Source organism: Aedes albopictus, chromosome 2, assembly GCF_035046485.1.
Source record: "Aedes albopictus strain Foshan chromosome 2, AalbF5, whole genome shotgun sequence".
Lineage (NCBI taxonomy): Eukaryota > Metazoa > Arthropoda > Insecta > Diptera > Culicidae > Aedes > Aedes albopictus.
Genome location: NC_085137.1, coordinates 285,390,459 through 285,418,040, shown reverse-complemented (window position 1 = coordinate 285,418,040; position 27,582 = coordinate 285,390,459). Strand labels below are relative to the sequence as shown.

The following is a 27,582-nucleotide window of genomic DNA, read 5'->3' as shown; positions in this document are numbered from 1 at the left end:
AAAAAACGCGTTATTTAAAAAAAACGTCGTAAGAACCGCGATTTTTTCAAAAACCCGCGAAAAATAGTCAGGTCTACATTTACCGTTGACACGAATGCCACAATAATGGTAAACTGTCGTTAATAAATAGTAATAACATAACATTTACCATGACTTGACTTTTTTACGACGTTTTTTTACGCGGTACCATCGTCGTAAAAAAAAAACTTCAGTGTACAATAAATCATATTTTAAGCGTAGCTAAGTTGTAACTGTAGCGTATTGTTGGAGACACGACTGCAATATGTACACACATTCAAACATGAAGTTCACAACATATAACTTACCAATCTTGAACAGAGTTGAAGCTCTCTTCGTTTGTAATATCATACATTAGAATAAATCCCATGGCACCTCGATAATATGCAGTGGTGATTGTTCGATATCGCTCCTGTCCAGCAGTGTCCTAAATATCAATAAAAAAAATGAAGAGAACGTCAGATCCAGAGTGCTGCAATGCACAATCTCAAATGTCTTACCCAAATTTGAAGTTTGACCCTCTTATCATGCCGAAACACCGTTTTCACCTTGAAATCAATTCCAACCGTAGAGACGAAGGCGGACGTAAACGAATCATCGGCATATCGGAATAGAAAACTCGTTTTACCAACACTGGAATTACCGATGATGAGCAGTTTGAACATGTAGTCGAAGTTTTGATCGGACGCATCCTTTTGCCATTTTGGATCTCCGGCAGCCATCTGTGGGAGAAATATTGGTGGGAAATCAAAAATTACTGGTTTTATCTTAAAATGGTTGCAAACGGCACATTATCATTTAAACAATACAGAAAAAAGTTCACTGGCATCCAGTCACTCGATGCGTTTAACCGAAAACGTGTCCAAAGTGGGAAGAAAATTGTCCCAGCTGTTGGTGGCGTTGTATCGAATGCAGTGCACTCGAGCGCTTTCCCGTACTGATAAAAGGTGAGTGATTTGCGATGGAAACCACCACCGTGAGCCAAAGTAACAGGTGAAGTATGCACTATGACATGCAACGCAATACTGTTTGGTATATATGCAGTTGCAAAGTATATAATAGTACGGCTAGTGAATGGGTGTTATCAACATGTTTTCTTCCATTGCACGAAACAAATTACCATTTGGGATATGCAGGTTCAGAGTCCAGAGCCGATAATGGATTTTGCATTCCTGATGAAACTTTATTGTACCTATATATTCGTGGTTATGGCGTCCTTAGATTGAGGCGTGGATCAGCATCAGCACCTTCATCAACCAGAGGATTGAGGGATCGAATCCCAATTTCAGCGAATTCAGCAAAAAACAACTCCAAAAAATCAACAGCCTCAATAGTTGAACAGGAGAGTGAGAGAAAATAAAAAGAGACGGGAAGAAATGAAGCGGCTGAAATGAGCAGGGGAAAATATTTTTGGTTTTATTTTTGACAATTTGGGGGATAGGAGGGATAAGCATGTAATCAGCCGTATAGTGGACCAAAACCTGCATTTAATTAGCACTTATGGTGCATATACAGCAGAAAAGCTTCAAATGACCTGCAGTAAAGGCACATTAAGTGCTGAATAAATGCAATTTCACCTGCTTATTGGTTACATGGGAGGATAACGGACACCTAATTGATAATACTGCCAAAAATAAAATTCAATTGAATACTAACCGTTCAACCGTTGGCAAATTACCCTATCACAAACTTGCTCAAAGTGAATACATCCACAAATTTGCCTGAAGAATATTGTGTATAGTTATTCTAGCAAATAAAAAAGTTTTATGTTCATGTTTATGTAACAATTTCCTGGAAAATATGAACTACCCTAATTTTCATGTACATTGGAAAGAGGGTCTTATTATTCAATCGTAGGACAAAATAAGCTTGTAGTTTCACATTTATTGTCATAACTCCACTATGAAAATTGAAGTGCAGATCGTTAACAAGCTTCTTCTTCTTCTTCATCTTCTTCATGGCTCGATGTTCACACTGAAACTTGGCCTGCCTCTCTTCAACTTAGTGTTCATTGAGCACTTCCCTAGTTATAAATTGAAGGGCACATTGCACATTGGGCAAAATCAAGCCCAAAGGTGGAAAAAATTAGTAACTTTCTTAATACAAGACACTATGTGACCATCAATGGCTTATTCGAAAGCAAATTTTCTCAAGAATTGGTTGGTGGATGATTCATGTACGGGCAACTCCTCTGAATCGAGTTATAGAGCCCGTTTTACCCCAGTTCCCCCTAAAATTTGTGAATTTCTGTTATTTTACGGCACTTGTTATGATTTTAATGATTATTTTGCTGGAATACCATCGCCCCACTCCCATTGAGTAACGTTACATACAAAAAGTTATTAAAATGTTAGAATTTTAGGGTGTTGTGGGGTCAATTAGGCAATGGTATATTTTCAAGGTAGAAATTCATTTTTTATTTTTATTTATGATTTTTTACGTGACAATAATTAAATAAATGATCGAACACATATGGTTTATTCCTAAATAAACCATTTTTGGCGAGTTTGATCTCAAATTATTGGTTATATTTAAGTTTTCCCGCATACAAATATGAATAGTTTCAATCCTTATACCACCGATTCCAAACATTTCCAAACGATGAGCCATTGCTTATATACTCAAAAAATATCCTAAATGTTGTTTGCGCATAGCCTCATAGACGGGAGGTGACGGCAGCATATAGTTTTAAAGCTTAGTTTACCCAAACTCCCCTATAAACTATTTTTTATTGTTTTTTAAATTAAAACAAATTTAATTTGAAACTTCTATGCATGATATGAGTTAATATTGATGAAGAGCTAACCAGTAATATCACTGCATCCTAAGATTTGGAAATTTAGGGTACAATGGGGTTAAATGGGCCCATATAGCCGAGGCGGTAAGCGCACGGGTATTCAGCATGACCATGCTGAGGGTGACGGGTTCGATTCCCGGTCGGTCCAGGATCTTTTCGTAAAGGAAATTTCCTTGGCTTCCTTGGGCATAGAGTATCTTCGTGCCTGCCACACGATATACGCATGCAAAATGGTCATTGGCAGAGGAAGCTCTCAGTTAATAACTGTGGAAGTGCTCATAGAACACTAAGCTGAGAAGCAGGCTTTGTCCCAATGAGGACGTAACGCCAAGAAGAGAGAGAGAGAGGGGTTAAATGAAAAAAAAAAAACAATCAAAAAGCTTGAATGACCGTAGGGGAGACTGGGGAGACTTGATCCCTTTTTCTTAATTTGCCTGTAACTTCAAGAAAAACACAAAACTTGATCCGTTTTTCATACAGAATGGACGGTAAACATCTCTTGCAAGTTTATACACAACAGAAAGACTTTAAATTATTGTTAAAGTTTTCAAAACTGTGTTTTTATGGAGGCATGTTTTATGATGTATTTTTCAAAAATGGGCCACAATTGATCCCCTTTTGAGCACATAGTTAATTTAAAGGGAAAATAACTCTAGAAGCTTCCATTTCATTTTCATTTCAAGTTTTCTTGTATTTTTGATGAATATGGTGAATTTGAAATTATAAGATTTCCTTAAATTGTTAAGGTTATGCAGTATTTTGAAAATGGGGAGACTTGATCCCTCTTTTTATGTTGTGTAATAAAATAATAATTATCTAACAAGTTTTATCATTAAATAGACTAGAATTCCCAGTACATAGAGGCTTCCGAATACAATTTTATTTTTCACATGTATAATGTGTGTTTAATCCTCGAGGGATCAAGTCTCCCCATGCCACTGTTGTATATACCAAGCTGCATTAATTAAAATATTTATAAAACAGCCCTATTTGAATAAATACGTTTGATAGTGTTTTATTTACACTATGTGCTGTTAAATTTTGACACGATTTGGTTCAATTTTTACAAAGTTATTGAGATTTTTCGGAATCGCCTAAAAGATTTCTGAAGGACTGAAAACAAACCATCAGCCATTAAAAAATAATGCAATGTACAATCAAAATCAATTGTAACCAAAACATTGTCGTCTGTCAAGATGTAGTTTTGGAAAAAATATGCTAGAAGAAAACTGTTTTTGATTCCGAGAAAATATGGGGGGAACAAGTCTCCCCAGGGATCAAGTCTCCTCAGTCTCCCCTATAAGTTGACAAATAACTTGTTTGAAAGCATGAATTTGTATATTGTAAAGTAAGCACAATGATACACTGTGCCCAGGGAGTCGAGAAAATTTTCCCGACCGCCACGGGAATCGAACCCGCCGTCTCCGGATTGGCGATCCATATCCTTAACCACTAGGCTAGCTGAAGACCCCTCGCTGTAGGATCATTAAAAAAATATATGCATAACATTTGCATGTGGAACATGTTTATGAAAAATTTATGAAAAAAAAAGTTTTTATTGCATACTTTACCATTGCGTACACACATTCTATTTCAAATATCTAAAATTATACTCAGGTTCATCTAAACTTAGAGACAATCGGAAACATACTGCGTCACACTGGTTTACGCCATGCAAATGTTGTTCCGTCCATTTATTGACGTAATTCTCAAGTAACGTTCTACACTTGTAACCTTTGAACTCCCGGAACCGGATGTTAGTGACGAGAGAATTAATGTAAATTTTGGGCAGGGAGCAGAAGATCTATCATACTTTGAAATTTATCTCTGTTTCATCTCAGCAACGGGTTGTTCCCCAAACACATTTGAATAAGTTTGAATGAATGACCGACAACATGCAGGGAACGTCACTTTTCAGCATCCCAATACTACTGCGGGCTTGATAGATCATTAGAATGCGACCAAATCTTATAAAGGTAAGCTCGGACCGGATGACTTAGGTCAGAAACCTCAGGTTGTTCTTGTTTGGCGCATCTCCAAGCTCCAGCCAGCGAAAGTGTTTCCAAAAAGAATCAGAGTGAAAGTGAAATGAATAAGCCTAATCTTTATCACCGGGCTAACGGTGTCCAGCGACGAGATGCAAAAGAAATTCTGGACGAGCATGGGCATCTTCTGCGGTGGAGAGAAAACGACGAAGATTCTTTGCTGGACATTGGCTGCGGCAGTGGTGATGTGTTGATCGATTTCGTGATTCCGATCGCGCCACAGAAGCGATCGCGAGTGCTGGGAACCGATATATCAGAGCAGATGGTTAGGTTTGCCAGAAAAGTGCATTCCAACGTTGACAACATATTTTTTGATACTTTGGATATTGGAGGCGACATATCATTGTTTCTGAAAAAATGGGGCTGTTTTGATCACATTACATCGTTTTATTGTCTGCATTGGGTGCGGTGCCAAAGGTTAGTTGATCGTGTTCAGTATAATCAATGTTGTTTGCGGAAGACCTGAAACTAGACTTTTATTCAAAACGTGGAACATAGTATTTGTAGTTCTCCTATTTTCTATTTAATAAACATACACAAATTTTGCAAATGTACCGTAAAACTGGGTACCATTGATCAGAGGGGTAACATTGATCGGCTTGAATCACCTCATAGAATTTTCAAACATTTTACCTAGTAGCTCACGAGATTGTCTACCTTTGGGCGTTATTCGCGATGTAAAGGATTTTCATCCTAAAACATCTCAAAAAGTAAATAACTTACAAGATTTTGGGCAACCTGAAATCAACAAAATCAATGGAATAAAATTTAATTTAATAAAAAAGTTTATTCAAACAACTTTTCAAGTTTCAAACATACTTTTCAAAGTAGCTCAACAAATACTAAGAGGACTAGTACTTGTATCAAAAATATAAAACTCTAAAACATGTGACGTTTGCTTATACAAAAGAAGTAATAAAGAAAGATCGGAAAATTAAATTAAATTTACTCCATATTACGGTACATTTAAACTGGGAATGATAAGTTTGAAATTCGTCGAAGAAAGATGAACTATAAGTTTTATACGTAAAAAGTGAGACTTAAACTATTTTGGCCAAATTGTACGTTCCATACAAATTCCGAAAATTTTTTGTGGACAGAAGTCTACGAAGAGAGAAGGGAGGTGGTCTGAGATTACCTAAAAAAGTATTCGTAGTTTGTGGACAGCGTTTATGGATATGTGTTCTGAGATAAACCTATTCAATTATTCATTCATTCATGCTTTTTATTTTTATATTATTGGATTGGTTTACTACCGCAGGCGGATCACTTCGTGTTTCATCGTAACGCATTAAAGTGATACCACTGCTTTAAGGTTAATGCAAATTTAGCCTCTGTTAAGCAGGTCTTTTCAAGCCATTTTGTGCACCATTTGAAAATAAACCTTTGTGCAGTGTACCCTCAAACACCAAAAACACGAACCTTGGGAGAGTACAGTAGACCTTCGCTCAGTGCAAACACTTTAATGCCTTTCCTTACCAGTTTAACTTTGCATCAGAACCTCATATGCACAAATCTTGAGAAGCAATCCTTTAACAAAAAACGCAACGCTTTTGATCTTGCTGATTTTTTTTTTTATTATCGAGATTTTTAACCCGGGGCTAGTTCATGTCGGGGCTTGCTCAATTATAAAAAGCTTGAAATAAAAATATTTGGTACACAGGTTCAGTTGTTTGTGAGATTTGTGTGCTAAAAACCGTGAGTAGATGTGAAAATCAGCCATTGTGGCGGTCATATTAGGATTCTAATGATCTTATCCTTAACTGCAGTGCTTTTTAAAGTGTACTAAGCTAGGTACTAAGTGTACTAAGCGCAACAATTTTGCAGTTATCGCACCGCTATTCGTCAGCATAAAACATGCACGTATGTTGAAGTGCAATTTAATTCTGAATGGCAGCCTATTTATTGCACCCATAAAAAAACTACAAACGTTCCATATAAAATAAAAAAGTGTTTCATAAAGTATGAACATATGTTCCATGAAAATGTGCAAGATATCCTAGAAATAATGGAAATCGTTTCGTACTTTATAGAAAATTTACTGGCAAAACAAATAAAAAAAATCTCATTTCGAATGCAATTTTGCACCAATAAATTGACCCATAATAAATTGAATATTGTTCCAAAGAAAAATGAAATTGTACAACACAAAAATAAAATTGCACCACAGAAAATACATAAATGCTCCCTTACTATTATCAAACTGCACCTTAAAAAATATAAACAGCTCCTTAGAAAATTGAAAATTCTCCATATATTAGCATATTATAATAATTTAAATTCGGTTATTTAATACTGCTTTACATTGCACTATAGTGGTGCAAAAGTTTATGGTTATGATGAATTTTGAAGTTTTTCACGCTGTGGAAAGTTGCCTTCACAGCTCGCTCACGACTTTGGTATGTGTATGCGACCCCAATGTTATTCGGCAAACTTTCAGATAAAACTACAAGGTTAAATTCATCCATACATTGTTTTTCGATAGCATGCTTCTGAACTGAGATAATAGGAAATGAATGTAAATCTTTGCAAATGAATGGTCGCAACGTTGCTTCCTTCCATGTAATTCTAGTAATTCTGACAGCTCTTCGTGGAGTAAATTCAAAATTTCTGTTTGGCAGAACATATAAAACATAAAATTGCATCCAACCAGAGTGAACTGTAAACCATTCCATTGAATCAGTGAAATATTTTAGTTTTTGTCCAGATGAAGAACATTTCACGTTCTATTCATCGGCGTCAGATTTCTTACTTCCAACCAACTCATAATAACAATCTATTAGAGAATTGAACACGTTATTGCAAATATGGGTGTTGGAGAATCCAATTATATTTTGATGGCGCCGAACGCCATTTTTCCAAATCAAATTCAGCCAGGCCGAATCAAATCCACTGATATTTAGAAACAACTTATTCTTAACAATACAAAAAATAACTGGTTTTAAATACCCGCGTTATGTCGACACACCTCATACTGATAATTTAACACAGGAGCCGTTATTGAACAACGAGGCTCATAAGAATAATAAAGCTTGAAAAAAAAAATCAAACACTTGGATCGCTTTGGCTGATCGAAAAATGGTGTTTTCACAAAAACCATCCTTGAGAAGAATGTTTAGAACTTGATTCAGACTTAACAACTGACCTTCAGCAAGGTAATATGACCTAGAGGTTACGCGCTTGGTTATCACTCAGATGATCCAAGTTCGAATCTGTTTCATATTTTTGAAAACTTTTTTGTACTAGTGCACTTTGGCAGAACATTTTCATGGTTTTCTTCGACCAGCATAAATTTGAAGTACACAAATTGCTCCACATTCACATCTTAGGACCTCAGGGTATGCAAGGACATCGTTCGACATAATACCACCGACGAACCGACATGCCAGCTAGTGCAAAGGTTCATGAAATTCTCGTCCGAAATTTTAAAATAAAAACCGTTGAAAACTAGCGCCATCTGTTGATTTTGGTTCAGAACTACAGTGTATCAAACAATTGTCCGTACAGCAAACTTTTTATCAAAATAATTTTTCATTCAAATGTTCATAACTTTTTTACACGTCATTCAAAAACGCTGAAATTTTGACCAATCATAAACCATATATTGAAGCGTCGTTGGTAAAATTTTGAGCGAGAATGAATAAGTTTTCTGGAAGTTATAGAACTTTTAGTAAAACTTATAAGATTCTTGAACACATTTTCAAAACATTATATCTCAATATGTACTCGATGAAACTTTTTCAACTGTTTTTGTGTTACAGCTGATACCTAAGGCTTTCATATGCAGCTACGTTTGAAATTTTATATTCACTACAAAAAATATGAAAAATGTGCTTTTGTAGTTGACGATATTTAAAAAGTTGCCATATTTTGCACATATAATCTGCCAAATGTTTTCCACCAATAAAAGTGCATTAACTGAACGAAAAACGCATAGGACCTACTCTTCATATGTGATTTAGTAGGTCCTGTATAAAAATATTACATTAAGAGAGTTTAAAAAAGTTGAAAACACTTGGCACTTTTATTGATCAAAATATGATAAATTTCCAAATAATACTCGGAACATATACAGATTTTTCATATTTTTTGTAGTGAATATAAAACCTCAAACGAAGCTGCATATGAAAGCCTTAGGTATAAGCGGTAAAACAAAAAATATTGAGAATGTTTCATCGAGTACATGTTGAGATATAATGTTTTAAAAATGTGTTCAAAAATCTTATAAGTTTTACTAAAAGTTCTATAATTTTCAGAAAACTTATTCGATCTAGCTCAAAATTTTACCAATGAACCTTCAATATATGGTTTATGATTGATCAAAATTTCAGCGTTTTTGATTGACGAATAAAAAAGTTATAAACATTTGAATGAAAAATTATTTTGACCAGAAAATTGCTGCACGGACAATTGTTTGATACACTGTATTTTAGCCGAAATATTTCGAGCACTCTTAAATAATGCCACCCATAGGTGTGCTGGAATGAACAGATTCTTCAAACATTGGATAATGCTGTTTATTTTATAATATGTAATTACCAAAAGTTCTCATGATAAACTAAGAGAAGATAGATTCACGAACTATGTTCAAAACAAATTTTTTTAGGAGCGTAAAAGACTCAATAATCTTACAGAATTTCATACTTTGATTGGTTTAAACGTAGAGTGTTTGTTTGTATTCCGCGGCGTCGCCGTCGTCGGTGGTCATGCCTTCGTCATACTGCAGCCACTCTGCTGATTTTACCAGAACACAATTTCATATCTTAATTTTTAGAAAGCACAATTTATTAATAGGCCTAATTCATGTAAGTCCTGTTGACTTCTGGGAGATTTTCTTTTTTCACATAAAAAGTTGAAACAGTAGTCAGCCCAGTCAGCGTCACTAAAACGGCAGCAGGAGCAGCATCATCGTCGCGACGCTTGCATAATCCGATGGGAATGTACCGTGCAGATGGTAACAGCCACCACTGTTTGGATTTATTTTCAGGCTGGGACATTTAATATAACATTCTTAAGGCCAGTAGTACACAGGGTCAAATATTTGACAAGGAAAGAACTCAAGAAACAACATCAGTTTGACACTAATGAAAATTTGATCGAGTCAAACAAGATGTTTGAGCATTGGTTTCTTTTCGGACAAATATTTGACCCTGTGTACTAGCAGCTTAATTGGTTCCTAAAATTCTTAAGCATCCCGTAATTGCCGTAATACTCCATTCTGAGGCAAAGCGAAGCTACAGATTGACAATACTGGCAATCACGTGTTTTTGTTTACACAGCGTTCGATCGAGACGCCGCGACGCCGGCTGTGTAAATGTCATGACGGGCTAAACGTCACTTTCAATTTGACACTAGCGATCACTGCAATTTGAATTTACCGTGTAATGGTTTCGGTCAAGTCTCGGAATCGAGTGGCACGTCGGTTTAGTCGGTGATAATACTCTTGCTCTGTGCCTCCACATGCACCGCTTATGAAGAAAAAGCATGGGTGGGAAGGGCTGAGCTGGGAGGGCTTCCGTCGTTTATATTTTAAACTATTTTGAGACCTTCGTGCTACCATACTATACGCGTCCTCTTTGATTCATGTAAAGGATTGTGAGTGATATCGATTTCAACTTGATATAATTCAGCCAAACTGAATTATAAACCATTTTCTAATGTTTTTGATCAGCCAGAGTGAACTGAGTGCAAAGTACCAAGAAAGAAAATGTAATTATATCAGTGATTCCAAATAATTTACACTCTTATTTCTGAATTGCCCGTTCGGTACTTTTTTGACGAGATTATAACAGCAGTACGATCTCGGTAGTATCGGTAATCGATTCTACTGAAGTTCAGTAAAACAACTGTCAAAATCGTATGGAAAAGGTAAACAATGCATTTTTGCTGAACGAGCTCGATGCTCAGCAGTTTTAATCTCGTCAAAAAATTACCGAACTCGGTAATCAAAATTAAGTGTGTACATGTATTCTTCATTTCTGATGGTTAATGAAGGCTTGTAAGTTACATGTATGCGGAAAAGTTTCAAATTATCCCCGCTGTTGTTTATTTGTGAGAGGTTTTGGCGCCAACAAAACGAAAGTATCTACTTATACATTAATATTTGTAGGAACTACCTATTAATCTTAGCACAAGTATGAATTTTTATTTATTCTTAGTTTGTGTATTTGTGATTTGTTTTTTTTTTATCTTTATTAACTATCGACATACTCATACTGTGTTAAAGCACTATTAATTTGAAACACTTTCAGAACGGCATTTTCCAACATTTATAACCTTCTGACATCCAGCGGTGACTGTCTGCTGGGCTTTCTTGCACGAAACCCAATCTTCGACATTTACGACCAACTGTCGCTCTCGGGCAAGTGGAGCAAGTATATGACAGACGTGGACAAGTTCATCTCCCCGTACCAGTACTGCGAGAATCCAGCAGGAGAAATCGAGGAAATTCTGTCCTCCGTTGGCTTCACAAAGTACAAAATTCACATTGCGGACAAAATCTACGTGTACGAAGGAATCGATAGCTTGAAAAGTAAGTCAAGATTAATGCGAATCGTTGGTTGATTGAATGGCAGCAGCTCGAAACGAACGCTGCGGTACCAACTATAATGGCATTTCTATCTTTGCAGAAGCTGTCCAAGCTGTCAATCCATTCAGCGAACGGATGCCGTTGGATTTGCAGGAGGATTTCCTAAACGATTACATTGCTGTTGTGCGCAGGATGTCTCTCAGCGAAAACTGTTGCGGGGATGAGAACGATTACAAATTCATTACTCCGTACAAGTTGGTGGTGGTTTATGCAATGAAGTAGTTGACGGGATTTCGGGTTAATTGATGGCTAAGTATATCAATCATCGTGCAAGTTTAATGTCCTTTAGTATTAATATTAAACACTAGAAAAAAGGAACATATGAGAATTGTAACCAGTGAGCACAGTGAATTACAATCAATAGCGTAGATTTTGATAAAACTTTGCAATTTACTCTTCGATTCAGGCACGGGTTTGTCTCATTTGTTTTTTTTTGTCTAAGCTTAAAAACACAGCTATACACATGTATGTTGAAATATATGCTTTCAAATCACATTGAGGCTTAGTAATTAAATCAACCACCTTTATAATAACTATTCTTTTGCGTATAAAAATGAACAAATGATCCATGCAAAATTGCTAAACAATCCATTGATAACTTTTCAATATGCCATAGAACCATGCCAATAATCCATAAAGGGATCATTTAGATCCACAGAAAATTTTCAAATCATTCTCTCTTTTCCAAAAGTTCATCAAAAAGAAGGTCCATAATAAATCACAAACTGCTCCATGAGATGATCTATAGAATAATCCCTTGAAATATGGCAAATGATTCATGCTCTTCGGATTACTGCGTAATACATTGAAGCCTTTCCGTTCTCTCGCTTGTAATAATTGCTCTGCGTAAATTATTACTAGGGTAGTGGACGTATTTTGGCCCACCCTGGTTTTATTTTACTACATTTATCATATAATCTCCACAAAACCTTGGCAAATGATTATTGGAACTTCCATATGTGCCCCTGGCTAAAATACGTCCACTACCCTATGTATGGACTTGAAAAATGTGAAGGATATTAAAAACAAACAAAAACTAAAAACCCGGAGGATTTATAAAAAAGAAAGAAGAGGTGACAGCGCCAAAAGCATTAAATAGTTTAAACATATGGAAATTATTGAGATGATTTAAGACATTCTAATAAAACACTTATCTTCCTCTAGCATGTATTTGATTGAACTATTGAATTATATTAGTTTGATTCAGGCCCGTGCACAGAAGTGGCGCCAAGGGAGGGGTTTTGCCCAATTTTGGCAAAAGGTGGAGGGACGCCTAGTGTAGGGAGCGTCGATAATAATGGGGAGGGTTTAACACCCAACCCCCCTTGGGCACGGGCTTGGTTTGATTAGAGTTTTTGTCAGAACTTGTGATGAAATATCTGATGAAATAAGCCTATGCTCCTCTGAAGAAAAGACAGCAAGGTTAGACTTGACGGTTTAACTCTACCAAGACGAAGTACATGGTAGCCGGTAGAGACAGAGGCATGTCTACCCAAGCAGTACACATGTCTCAAGGGAGTGTCGACATCGCAAGTTTTTGGTCGGACACCAAAAGGCAAAATAGCTTGAAAATGATTCGTGTCCAACCAAAAATCTTCGCTTGTCGGATTACTGCGTAACACATTGAAGCCTTGCCGTTCTCTCGCTTGTAATAATTGCTCTGCGTAGATTATTACTAGGGTAGTGGACGTATTTTGGTCCACCCTGTTTTTTTATTACATTTATCATATTATATCCACAACATCTTGATAAATGATTATTGGAACTTCCAATAATTATTTGCCAAGATTTTGTAGAAATTATATGAAAAATGCAATAAAAATCCCAGAGTGGCCCAAAATATATGCCCCGGGCTAAAATACGTCCACTACCCTATGTATGGACTTGAAAAATGTGAAGGATATTAAACACAAACAAAAAAAACCCGGACGATTTATAAAAGTGAAAATAGAGGTGACAGCGCCAAAAGCATTAAATAGTTTAAACATATGGAAACTATTGAGATGATTGAAGACATTCAAATAAAACACTTATCTTCTTTTAGCATGTATATTGAACTATTGAATTATATTAGTTTGATTAGGCTCAGTGTACCAGTTATGGCTATAGTACCTCAAATTCGCCATAGTTGATTTTCAACCTTTAAAGATACAAATCAACAAGAAAAAAATCGTGAACAACAGATCACGATCACAAAAGATGGTTGCAATCATTCAAACTTCACAATTTGCTCAAATTATGGTAGAAATAAATCATTTTCCTTAACTTTTCGGCCTCCTTGCACCCTATTTCGCCATAGTGTACCAGTTATGGCAACTCCCATAAGGAATGCATGTAAATAGTGCGAAGTGGAACCCAAATTAACAAATGTGTCCATAACTGGTACAGGGTTCCTATCATTGGCACACGCCGTAATAAATACTAAAAGTAGTTTTGGCTCCGTTTCTATATTTTTCCTGTAAAGTAATGAAACAAATCAATCATTTGACTTATTGTTTACATTCGTCGGTCTTCTTCTTATTTTTGTAAAAATAGTTTTTCTTAGGTAGTGCGATAACTGGTACAGGCACCCTAGAGTTTTTGTCAGAACTTGTGATGGAATATCTGACGAAATAAGCCTATGATTCTCTGAAGAAAAGACAGCAAGTTTAGACTTGACGGTTTAACTCTACCAAGACGAAGTACATGATAGCCGGTAGAGACAGAGGCATGTCTACCCAAGCAGTGCACATGTCTCAAGGGAGTGTCGACATCGCAAGTTTTTGGTCGGACACCAAAAGGCTAAATAGCTTGAAAATGTCTCGTGTCCAACCAAAAATCTTCGCTGTCGACAACATTTTGTGACATGTGTGCTGCTTGGGTAGTGGTGTTAGTGCTGATGTAGTGATCGTTGGGAATGTGTTTGAAGTTGTTGAAGAATTTGTTTATCTTGGAACACTTGTGATATGTGACAATGACGTTTCCCGTGAAGTGAGAAGGCGTATTGCAACCGTGAATAGAGTCTTTTACGGATTTTGTAACCAGATCAGGCCCCGTAACTTGCAAACACAAATGAAATTCGCTCCATATACGTCGCTGGTTCTTTCGGTTGCCCTTTACGGTCACGAGGTGTGGACGCTTCTTTTCTTCCTCGGTAGGATACAAGAAAATTGAGTGTGGCGCAGACGCATGAACCACAAGTGTACAACCATGCGAATATCGTGAAACGTTTTGAATTAGGCAGCTTTCAGAGGGCTGGACACGTAGTACGAATGTTGGAAGAAAGAATTAGCAGGGAATCAGGTAGAAGTCAGCGATTTTGTGAACGACCGTGAACGCGCTGTCTGCACTTGTTTGAAGAAGATCTGCGATCCCTACACGTTTGGGGGAAACGGAAAGCACATCGGCCAAGACCGACGAAGATGGCACTTTACTATACGCTTGGCGTTGGAGTAAAGTTACTTTGTAGAGAACAAGGGAAAACAAGGTAAGGTAGATAAGTTGCATATCTTGTGTTATTTTGAAGATTTTTTATTTTCCTTTATCCTCGACGAGATAAAGTAAAGTTTTCTCTTACTGATAAAAAAAAATAGAATTAAATATATCCCATAGATGGAATTTCAATAAAAACACAAACAAGAAGTATCATGTTTTTATTAAAATTCCATCTTATAATAAATTGTGAAGTTTAGTCAAATGTTTCCATTATGTGTTAAGCTCAAGAGCTCCGTCAAAAAAATCATAACAAATCTCCATCCACTTTTTTTTATGAAATTTTGAAGCACGTGGTTCAGTTGTTTCACCAGCGTTCGAAATATTCCAATCGAATTTCCATTTTTCGGAATTTTAATAAAATTCATCAAGGAAGTTTCCACTCACCTGGAATTTGTTTTATTCGTTTGTCCATACCAAAATGACACTAGACATAATCGCCTGGACACAGGGGGAAATACCTGTTCTCCATCCCTGCAAACTACGGACGGCTAAGGGCTACGGAGTGACATTAGCCTTCATAGAAGCGTCACTCTCACTGTTAACATTTAAAATTCAAGCCACGGAACGGTTGGTACGAGATGTCCATGATTTATTTGACAATAACGAGACTGCATACTAGGCCTGGCAACTTTAATGCGTGTATACATCTCAGACGCACTACAAGGAAAATGATAGAAGTAGTCGATTCTATCATTTTCCAGAATCCTGCCAGGATTTTATTAAAAAAATATGTTTTAGTAACGAGTTATATGAGTAATTCCAAAGAAACAAAAATCATTGAAACGTCTAGGGTAATTCTTACAATTTCTCCGCTGTTTCTTCCACAGAATGTATTGTTGGTCCTCTGTATCCCTAGGAGTGCGCAGGATTGCAGGGATGTAAGGATCATAGAACATAAGATTTGAAAGCAGGCTTTGTCTCAGTTGGGACATAAGACGTTTTGGCATTCGACGTGTTGTCTTTCGACACTTTGTCACCTAATCAAAAGAGCCTTATTCTTCTTCTTCTTTATATCTCTACGTCCTCACTGGGACTTGGCCTGCCTCGTTTCCACTTTGTGTTCTTTGAGAACTTCCTTATTACCTTGTCGATCAGGCTAAGGCCGGGGTGGCCTCTGCTGTACATAGCAGATGTCTCCATTCCACTCGGTCCATTACTGTTTGTCTCCAGTTCCGCACTCTGCGTAGGGTCCGCAGATCGTCCTCCACTTGGTCGACCCACCTAGATCGCTGCGCTTCACGTCTTGCTATCCGACATCCTGATGACGTGACCCGTCCACCGTAGCCTCCAGATTTTCGCGGTATGATGGTTGGTTCTCTCAGCAGCTGATGCAGCTCGTGGTTCATTCGCCTTCTCCAAGTCCCGTCTTCCATCTACACTCTGCCGCCTTCCGTTCGAAAACTCCAAGGGCGCGTTGGTCCTCTGCACGTAGGGTCCATGTTTCGTGCCCATAGAGGACCGCTCTAATCAGTGTTTTGTAGATGGTTAACTTCGTGTTGCGGCGAACTTTATTCGACCGTAGAGTTCTGCGGAGTCCAAAGTAAGCACGATTTCCTGCTACAATGCGCCCCTGAATTTCTCTGCTGGTGTCGTTGTCGGCGGTCACCAGTGAGCCCAAGTACACGAATTTTTCAACCGCCTCAATTTCATCACCGTCGAAATAAATTCGGGGTGGCGGGCGCGGTGATTCCTTCCTGGAGCCCTTTGCCATCATGTACTTTATCTTCGACACATTAATGACTAATCCGATTCGCCTGGCGTCACTCTACGATGTACAACGTCGGCTGTACGTTTCCGCCATCGTCTCAAATTTACGAGCAATAATATCAATATCATCAGCGAAACCACGCAGCTGAACGGACTTCGTGAAAATCGTCCCACTCGTGTTTATCCCCACTCTCCTTATTACACCTTCCAACGCAATGTTGAACAGCAAGCACGAAAGACCATCACCTTGCCGTAACCCTCTGCGAGATTCGAAGGGACTCGAGAGTGTCCCTGATACTCGAACTACGCACATCACTCGATCCATCGTCGCCTTGATCAATCGTATCAGTTTATCCGGGAATCCGTATTCATGCATAACCTCCCATAGCTGTTCTCGATCGATTGTATCATACGCCGATTTGAAATCGATAAACAAGTGATGTGTGGGCACGTTGTATTCGCGTCATTTCTGCAACACCTGGCGGATGGCGAATATCTGGTCCGTTGTAGCGCGTTCGCCCGTAAATCCAACCTGATATTGTCCCACGAACTCTCTTGCAATCCAACTTGTCGCCCTTTTTGTAGATGGGATATACGATACCTTCCATCCATTCTGGTAATACTTCCTCCTCCCAAATCTTGGTAATGACCCAGTGTGGTGCTCTCACCAGTGCTTCTCCACCGTATTTTAGAAGCTCGCTTGGTAGTTGATCTGCTCCAGCGGCTTTGTTGTTTTTCAACCGGCCAACCTCCTCCTCAATCTTTTGGAGGTCACGGGCCCGGAGTCTTTCATCCTTTGCACATACTCCTAGATTTGTTACCACGCCACCTTCGGTACTTACAACGTCGCCATTGAGGTGCTCATCGTAATGCTGCCACCACCTTTCGACCACCTCACGGTCGTTCGTGAGAATATTCCCGTGATTATCTCGGCACATGTCGGCTTGTGGTGCAAAGCCTCTGCGCGAGCGGTTCAGCTTCTAGTAGAACATTCGTGTGTACTTAGCGTGGTACAGCTCTTCCATCGCTTCGCGATCTCGTTCTTCCTGCTGGCGCTTCTTCATCCGGAAGACTAAGTTCTGCCTGTTCCGCGCCTTTCTGTAACGTGCCTCATTCGCTCTCGTACGGTGTTGCAGTCCATCAAAGCTGCTGCAACGCCACGATGTCGAAGTTGCGGGGATGTAGTAGTTCATCGTAAATTATCCTGTCATATCCTGCGTAACCTAGTACTTATAGTTCCATGTTCCAAGTTTCCAATCGTAGTCCTTGTTTCGTCGCGTGGGTCTTTGCCGATTGTATCGAGTCGTATTTTCTCCTATGTTATTCGCAATGAGGATTTTTACGGATGGCTTATTGGGCCTACGCCAACACTCCTGTCTCGTCGGAGGGCCATCGTGCCAGTTCTGTTTAACGTCCCAACCAACACTGGGACGACCACGCTGATGCAGCCACAGAACTTCTACAGTTATTAATTGAAGGGCTTTCTTTGCCTGTAATCGCATGAATTTGTATATTGTGAAGCAAGTACAATGATACACTATGCCCAGTGAGTCGAGAAAATTTTCCCGACTGGAACGGGAATTGAACCTGCCGTCTCTGGATTGGCGATCTATAGCCTTAACCACTAGGCTAACTGGAGACCATGAGAGCAGTGTCTCCTTTTAAGTTTAGAAGCCGTATTAAAGTGATTGCGTTTGTAGCATTTTGAATATACCTTACCAGTTTTTCCGTGTACCGTCGTTGGGGGTGAGAATAGGTCAAAAATGCATACTTGCACATTAATTATTTAATAACTTTTGCTCCTTTGCATGAAAAAGTCTGTTGATCATTAGAATGCATTAATATATAGGGTAAGTGTACCAATTATGACTAAAGTACCAATTATTCGCCATAGTTGATTTTCACCCTTTAACTGGTCGGCGTCAGTCAGTCAGTCAGTCAGAGGGGACCAAGTAACAAAATTGACGAAAATTAGATTTTTAGGGCATTCGATTAAGAATTACTTAAGCTACTTAAATCAAAGAGACGAACCAGCCAAGGGCTGAAAGTCTCTCAAATAAAGATAAATCAATCAATCAATCAATTAAGCTACTTGGAACATTCACCCAATTTTCTTAATGTTATTATTAACGAGAGTTATAGAACAATTTTCTTTTGATTGAACTGCAAAAATCGATAATAGTGTGCAGTCAGAGTGGACCATATGATTGATGTCAAGAGAGTTGAAAAAATATGTATTGGTTAAAATCCAATAAATAAAATAATTTATCATCAAAATGTGATACGTTTCCAAGTCATATGACTCCCTAACGCATTTTCTGATTATTATTGATCAAGAAAGCACGTGAAATTTCATTTTATTGTGGTCTATATCGTATTTTACATATCATCGTGTTGAAGCATATTGTAGCATTTCGCGTGCAGACAGAGTGGACCATGTGTCTCTAAGAAAAATAGTTGAAATTACCTTATTCTTCGTAATCCTTCGTAATCCAAATCAAAATATGTTTGTTTAGTAGCTGTTGGGCATCATATTGAAATGTATCAATACCCGTTTCATGAAGAAATTAATTTTACCGATTATTTAAGAATTGTGTACTTGGTTCACTCTGTCTGAACGAATTTTTGAAAAATGCCAGTCCTCTGAATAAATTATTATGAACTGTGTAACTACAATATTTCAAAAACGTACCGAACTATGAGAATACATTTAAAAGTTGTTAGCTATTGAATGTTCAAGTTGAAAATCCTTAAATAGCTCATAAATTGACAACCCTTCATGTGATATTGAACTGTTGTACTTGGTCCACTCTGACTGAACATAAAAATTGAAAATGCTAATCAACAATGTAATAACAGAAATAACAAATTGCAAACTTCCTGCTCACATTATATACTATCCTATTAACCTTAATAGGATTAATTAATATCCTATTAACTGTTGTCCTACTTGTGCATTATTTTTTCATCAAATATGTAAAAACATAATTGTAAACTGTAGTTTGTTGAAGATTTAAAAAAAAAAAACCGTTCAGTCAGAGTGGACTAAGTACAATCAATTACTTAGCAATTTCTCGGTTTCAAGCTTTATTTTACGTTTTTTTCGCGATCAATACAGAGAGATGTTGTGATGAATATTATTATTAAGATTTATCACAAAAATTCAAGAACATTTGTTGAAAAACTCAAAACTTATAGAGTGTATGAAATTGACCCAATCTCACCCCTTTGAGGGGGTGAGAATGGGTCAAAGGAATCGAATTTGCTCCGCATTGGCAACCAAGCAAGTTAATAAAGTTGTTCTGGTCAAGCTTGATACTGCTTACCAATAATATATTGTATGATAAATATGAGTTTGAGATTCTAGAAAGTACTAATGCACCTAAAAGTGTGATGTTTCGTCGAGCTCTAAAAGTGACATTCAAAACGGCCTTATTTTCAAGCTTTTTTGACGATTCATTTTCTGTCAGGAACTGCTGGCAACTACGAGGATGACACCATAAAACTTTTGATTCGATATTCACAATATTTGGTGAGACATTTCAAATCATGTTTTGACCCAGTCTCGTCCCTCTGAACCATTGTGGTATGGGATCTGATGCGACATTGAATGAACCATTGTAAGCAAGCATCAAAACCAGACATCTAATTAACTTCAATTCCACCAACGAGAACGCTATCCACAAGAATAATTTCGATCGTATTATCTGGTGTGACTAAGTTTGATCATAAATTAACCAAATCTTAGGCAATGAAATTAGCATATATGTAAATTATTATATGCATTAATAGTTTTTTAGGGTGCATACCAGCTGTATGTAGTGACAATTTTTTTTTTTTTTTTTGAGACCAACATTTATCACAGCAGCTCTTATGCAACTATCCCATCAAGCGCAATACTTAGAATCGTGTTAATTTTGAAATAATTTAACAAAACTGCTTTCCACGACACACTTCGAAAATACCGTTCATACAAGTGGATTTAGGCTTTCAGTGCTACACCAAGCTGTACAGCATCCTCTGCCCACAACCTTGTAAGCAAGGAAGGGAAGAATTTTCGTTTGCAACGTCCTCCAATCAAACTACCATAACTTTCTCTTCACACTGCATGCTGTGCCTTGTTTATTCTGCGTCATATTATTGATATACTTGTGTATGCAATGCTCGTGGTGATATCGATTTTTTAGGATCATGTTCTTCCTTCACTCCATATGAAGAAATCAAATGTTGCGAACACCAATAATTGTCCCCTCTTCAACCTGCCCAAACTATTGATGTGCATCGAGGAAATTCCCAGAACAAATCAATAGGATGCCCATCGAGCTGTGGCAAGTGCTCCAATTTGCACGACCTTCTGTATGTGTGCAATAAAATGGCTCGAACTGGGAAACCCACCGCCGAAAAGCTAATTGTTGCGAGTGATAGGAGCACTTGATATCGAACGTAATGGGTACTTACACTAGTTTGAGTTATCTATTCCTTGAGACTTTGGACAGCAAACTGTGGCAAACAATTTATTCCAAATGGAGTTTTCAATGCACTTTTTCTTGTGGTTCTTCGATTGATTAGTTTGGGGAAGCAGTTCGACCTCCAACGAAATTTGTTTCTTTCCACTCGTCACAGACAATATAAACTAAACACACTTACTTCTGGAACAACGCAGTGATTTCACACACTTATTTCCAAATTTGCACAACACTGGGATCACAATCAATCAAATTTTTGGAAAATTCCTTCGCTGAAATGGACACGAGCTGCGACGGATGGCTTGAGCTCCTATCGAAGAACCTACAAGAAAATGCAAAAGCTCTTTTCATTCATGTTTCCATTTGTGCGGGGGAGAATGTAGCAGCATGTGGCATTGAGCAAGGAGAGAGTTACAATGTTCGAAAGGAGGGCAAGAAGAAAAAGAAGTTGTGTAATACACTGCGAATGAAGATGGAGAACTGTCAAAATTCATTTTGAAATGATAAGCATACGATACATGATTTTGAGCTGTTAGCCAAGTACAAATACAATAGACACAAGCTATGGAACAGCACTAAGCCGCACAAGACTTATTTTAAGGTTCAATAAACATTTACTAACCGTCATAAGAGGATTTATCACGACCTAGTTCAAAGCACCGTCTTGTATCTTTTATATGACATTACAAGTCTTTCACTTGAAATTCGTTTATTGATCACTTTCGAAAATATTCGCACATGCGCATTTTAACTGCACATTTCGTAGAAATGCATAATACAAGAAAAGGCTCCATACTATTCGCCCTGGTCCGTTTTAACTCAGGGTGGATACATTTAATTTCTCAGGCATGTACTTAGGGTCGTTGAAAACCCATGTACACTTTTAGAAAGGATAGCATGTCTGTATGTATGTAGCGTGTTAACACCAGTGTACAGATATGGTCTTCTTTTTTGCTTGTCACGCATAAATAATATGCTGCTGTGTTGAGAGATAGGCTGTCGAGCTTTAGCCCTAGAATTGTGTCAATGCTGGCGGAAACATCGTATTGGTGATGGGGCAATTTCCTTGGTTAATACTGGGGAACGACGTATTTGTGTTTAGGATATAATTTAGAAGATTTTTTTCAGTATTTCAGGAGTGTTTGTGTTCGTTATTTTTTAAACACTAAAGCAAACATGGATTATGCCACAATTTTCCTACATAATTGAAGCAGTGGTTCAAAGGCTCCACAAATAAGGGATAAAAAAAGCTACTGAATGACATGCGTGGTAGTATAGTAGCTGCCGTTTATGTTTCGTATGCAGAAGGTCCTTGGTTCAATCCCTGGCCCGTCTCTTTCCTCCTATTTTGTATTCTTCTATCTGCTTTCTCTCTTTCTCTTCATAAGTTCATAGTCATCGCTAGAACAGGGACCCTAAGAAAAAGCCTTTTCCCTTCTTTCCAACTTTCAGAGCACAGTATCGATTTACCAAATAACACTGGCAAGTTATGCAATGAACTGTGCTGCTTCCTGTGTTCTTCAGAGTAATTAACAAACACTCTATCACCTAAATATATTTCCTATCCATGGATCGCATCAAATACCTAACAAAAACTCCAACCGGACTACGCCTTAGCCTAGCCCTTGGTAAGAATTTGGCTAAGGCCGGTATTGTTCCAAAATGTATGGGCTGCCTAAATTGCGCTGGAAATGTCCAGCCCCTTATTTAGTTGGATCTCAGTGCGATTCATACCAGTTCAGAACAATCAAGGAGGAACCACCATTGACATTTACAGTCAGTTTAAGCTAAGCTAAAGCTATGTTATTCTACTAAGCTAATGTGTAGCTACTAAAAAAACATTGATGAAATGTCATGATATGTAACGAGATTGGGTCGATCCTGGAATTTATCGAAAAAAACAACTTAACTCTTATGTGGCCGACAGGGTACCTGGGTACCCAGCGCCCATTTAAAAAAAAACACGGTGCAGAAAAAAGCAAAAAGTTTGTCGGACACATAACGGTTAATCATTTTATGGCTTTATCGGTCTTTTTCTACTCAGAGTAAAAGGGAGTAGATATTAAAGCGGATAATGAAATGATAGATATGATAGTACATATTCGCTAGGTTGCGAACAAAACTGAAAATTTTGTAGAAGGTGAAATTAGGCAAGTAGACTATGTATTGAACGAATACATCGAATGCGTGAAACTTCTACCGCACGACCTGTGCTTTTAAACAGATCGGCTTGTTTGGTAGTTCATACACCTTACCAAGATTGGTAAAAGCTTCAGGCACCCGACTGCCTATGTATTGTTCTGTTTCCATCGCATCGCAAATTCTATCGATCAGAAGCTTTTTCGGAATTCACACTTCCGTTCATCTGTTTAATAGCACAGGTCGTACGGCAAAAGTTTGACGCATTCGATGTATTCGTTCAGGCAAGTAATTTCACCTTCTAGAAAATTTTCACACTTGTTCGCAATCTAGCAAATAGGGTAAGAAATCAAACTTTGAACTAGTCAAATTGTAATCTTAATTTGAACCATTTCGAAATTCATTAAAACGACGTACTTTTTAGACAAATATTGTCCCGAAAAAGATGTTAAACAGCATTCCGTAATATAACCTGATAACATGGGCTTTGAAAGCATTGAAAAAAGCATTTTTGTCATGGAAAATAGGCAAATGAAAAATCACTGTGATTTCACCCATTTCCCCCCAGAGAAAGCACATTTTTGGTGCACTCGTACAGCTCATGCATTGTATCACACGCAATATGTGAATACGTCAAATGAAAGCTTATTTATCGTAGAATCGACCAACCGAATAATATTCCTCATTATTTGTCATAAAATTATCAAATTTAAGTAATTTTTACTTGGAGAATGTTATCTTAAGTTGAACCATTTGTAATCTAAATTTGAACTAGTAAACGGGGGCGAGCTTCCAGTATTGGCCTGCAGATTGCGCTAGTGGTTGTTTTGTTTACTCTTGGGGGATGAAAAATTCCAAATTTTGTTTCCAAATTCCGAAAGAATTTCGAACATTCTGAGTTGAGATTCCACTGCCCAATGAAAAATAGGTATGAGAATTAGCAGATTCATGTGATTTTTAATGGTTTAGCATGGAATTGGCTGTTTTGTGAGTTGCTCGAGCTGCTGCCGACAGTAGTTCAAATTAAGATTAAAATTGGTTCAAATTTTGATTACGATGGTTCAAATTAAGATTAAAATCATTATTGACGAATATTGAAATTTTTCAATGAAATTTGGTGCAAATACAAACTTTTTACCACTTTACAGAAAGCTTATACCCGTGGCTTTCACGTACAAAATATTTTGCCGTAGTAAATTATTTCCATGTGGGAGAAAAAATCACTCAAAATTTGCGCTACTTCGGAAAGCCGCCATTTGGTTCAAATTTTGATTACCTACCCTACTACACAGCAAAAAGTCTTGAAATTTAAACGACATGTAAATCATGATGCCTGTGAATTTACATGGATTGAATCACCTAGTTTATTTAAAATTATGCTATTTTTAATGCACACATTTGGAGCATGAAAAAACTTTCAAATTTCAGCACCTTAAATAAATATAAACAAATACGCATTTATTTTTCAATTCATTCGGCTTTAAAATTCAATCAACGCGTAATAACACAAACTCATTTTTGAGTAGAAAAGTGCCGTCGCGCAGAGGCCCGGTAAGCAGTGCGGTTCCGATGTTTCTCATCAAAGTTGCGTATTTGTGCCAATAATTATATGGATTTGCTGTTTTGCTGCAGGTAAGACCAATTAAAGTGGTTTAAAATGTGATCTGTGATCGCTCTAGTGATAAAGAACTGAGCAGTCTGTGTATTTGCAGCTATCCGCACAACCCCGCACTTCGCCGATTATGATGTCGTCGTTGTCACCGTCGTCCATCACCCCAGCAGCAGAAGGCATAGGCTCGCATCCAAAAAATTACCAGCTCCGATAATTTAGTGATTGGAATTGTTTTGTGTATAAAGAAAACAAATTATGGAGTGTTTGTGTTTGCTTCTAAGCTGCTTTAACTTGACGGGAGAAGGAAAGATCCAAGGGAACAGTCGGAATTGGGATAAAAGTCAACAAAAGCGAAGCGCGTATTCTGTTCAATGTAAAATTCAACGACTTTTAATACTACACGTCGGGTTCTTTGTTTAGGGCCATTTAAATTTAAAGTTCGGTGTAATTTCAATTTTTTTTGCATGCTCCAAATATGTGCATGGAAATAAACTTAAATTTACATATTTTTAACTGTGTATCATATCTGTCATTTGTGGAGCGGACCTGGTGTGATGGTTAGAACACTTGACTATCACGCTGAGGACCTGGGATCGAATCCCACTCCCGACAAACTCGCAAAAAGGTGAGTTCTTCCTTCGGAAGGGAAGTAAAGCGTGGGTCCCGAGATGAACTAGCCTAGGGCTAAAAATCTCGTTAATACAGATAAAAAAATATCTATCATTTCATTATCCACTTTGATCTCTACTCCCTTATACTCTGAGTAGAAAAAGACCGATAAAGCCATAAAAGTTATAAATAGAATACGGTCGATGAATCAGAATGTTGATAGGAAAAAAAATCCTCGAACATTCATGTGTGACTCGGTCAAAGTTATATAGAAAAGTCCAATTTGGCCGAACAGTAGGTTGTTTTCCTAAGGTTCCCTATCCACAGTGGTGAAGGTGCCACCTTAGGTATAGCTTCTGGTGGAGGTGCATTTCATACTCAGCCGCTGGATGCCAGAACAGACGCTGTTATAGCCGCACCTCCTTAGTGAACAGACGCTCGGGATGTACCTCCTCAATCTAGCTGAAGTCAGAAGGATAACAGTGCCCAGGTTGCACTACCAGCTAAGCACACAACTCTAAGCTGGCGATCTTTGTCATCGCTTGACACGTGGAAGTATAAGGTAGGAGTTTTTGAGGAACAGAGCTATGTTGGACGCTCTCCTTATCGACTCACCGTTTTGCAGCCCATATTGTCATAGAGTCGTGGTGTTACCTGGTGTTCATTGACTACGAAGAAGCTTTCGACCGTCTTAAGAATGAAAAGGGAGCGTGGACCCATATGTACTGTGAAAAATTCGCAGTCCATTTCAAGCGCTTAGAATCTGCTTCCAACAAAATGTTCGTATCCCAACATCCAACAGCTAAAGGTTGCGTCAAACTAATCGGACTATTAGAAGCCATCATCTACTATGACTATGACTCAAGAATATTGACCATAGAGCGATTACCTCCGTGGCCTGGTGACCACGACACCCTCTTTCGATCTGCAATTAGCTTAATACCCTCTCTGACCTCTCTGATTAGTAAGTTTATGACACATATTTAAAAGAAAAATAATCCAAAAAGAAAGGAACGTCACCATATCTTAGTGTGTCTAAAAGTGCAGTAATAATCCAATCTAGTTGTAACAAAATCATTATCAAAGTGCTCGAAAGGTTTGAAACCGCCATTCGTCATTCTATATATTTTATTATTACTTTGGATCTGTTTAGTACAACTTATTCAAATTGATAATTATAGCACTCGATACTTGAAAAATGTGTCTTAGTAGGATTAAATCTATCTCCTCAAAGATAAAACAAGTAATGTGTTGAAAAGAAATTTGCACTTTCTTTCTTGTTTATATTTTGTAAAGTAATTCATCTTTATTTTTTATTTTGTCAAAGTTATTTAATGAGTATGATGTCTTAGAAGAGTTTGTTGAATGCTTAACCCTTTATCTTGGAATAGTCACCTTGATTATTTATTCACCTAAAAGTGCGATAGGAATTCACTTTTCTCAAAAAATGAAGATAGAATATTGGTGTCTTCTACAAAGTTGAAAGGTATTGTTGGAAAGTTTGCCAAACAAACTTTTACCTTATTTGCGCAACTTTAAGAGTTATGTGTCATTGTTTGTGGACGATCCCTTGTAATAAGTTTTCTGATATAACTTTTTCTATGGATTTCTAGGATTTTTCGAGTGTCCTACAAAGTTCTTTTCCTCCTTCTGTTTTTTCTTCATACTGGAATATCGCTGCAAGTGGAACAGAGCCTGCATCTCAATTTCCCCTAAAAATGAAAAAAAAAAACTCCCTGGAGGAGTCTTTGGAGAAATTCGCTATATTTTGGAGGAGTTCCTGGAATAATTGTAATACTCCTCCAGAAACTCATGCAATTACAGCAGAGCTTCCTGCATACAAAAACACTGCTGTGATTCCTCTAGGTATTTTTTTCCGAATTCTCTTGCTGTGATTCTTACAGAATTCTTGCCGGAAATCCACTTGAGATTCCTTTAGGAATTTTTGCTAGGATTAGCTTCTGAGGTAAAACGAAGAATTTCTGAAGGAATCCTCCAGGAAGTCTTGTTGGATTTCCTCAGCCAATTCCTGCTGGTGGACTCCTATGAGCAATTACTGAAGAAATCTCAGCTGATCTTGAATTCCTAAAGGAACACTTGCAGGAATTACAGGGAGCATATGTACA

The 27,582-nt window shown here is 37.7% G+C and overlaps 2 protein-coding genes across 7 annotated transcripts in view; one reads left to right on the top strand and one right to left on the bottom strand.

Annotated features, from left to right (window-relative positions):
• LOC109408902 (ras-related protein Rab-3) overlaps nt 1-21,869 on the bottom strand; it is a 29,633-nt gene extending 7,764 nt beyond the window's left edge. The window contains exons 1-4 of one of the 6 annotated variants that reach the window (XM_019682275.3): nt 21,719-21,869; nt 21,089-21,418; nt 519-740; nt 327-445 (exon numbers count right to left, since the gene is read on the bottom strand). In XM_019682275.3, the coding sequence (XP_019537820.1) occupies nt 327-445; nt 519-740 (341 nt within the window). In that variant the 5' untranslated portion in view covers nt 21,089-21,418; nt 21,719-21,869. Of the gene's footprint in view, nt 1-326; nt 446-518; nt 741-808; nt 1,026-21,088; nt 21,419-21,718 lie in introns of those variants that run through there. The other 5 variants (XM_019682273.3, XM_062851989.1, XM_062851991.1 and 2 more) reach the window with 5 other exon arrangements.
• On the top strand, nt 4,463-11,942 carry LOC109408242 (juvenile hormone acid O-methyltransferase). The gene is made up of 3 exons (XM_029873009.2): nt 4,463-5,277; nt 11,112-11,392; nt 11,490-11,942. The coding sequence occupies exons 1-3, from the start codon at nt 4,904-4,906 to the stop codon at nt 11,669-11,671; spliced, it is 837 nt and encodes a 278-aa protein (XP_029728869.2). The 5' UTR covers nt 4,463-4,903; the 3' UTR covers nt 11,672-11,942.
• Nucleotides 21,870-27,582: the final 5,713 nt, after the last annotated feature.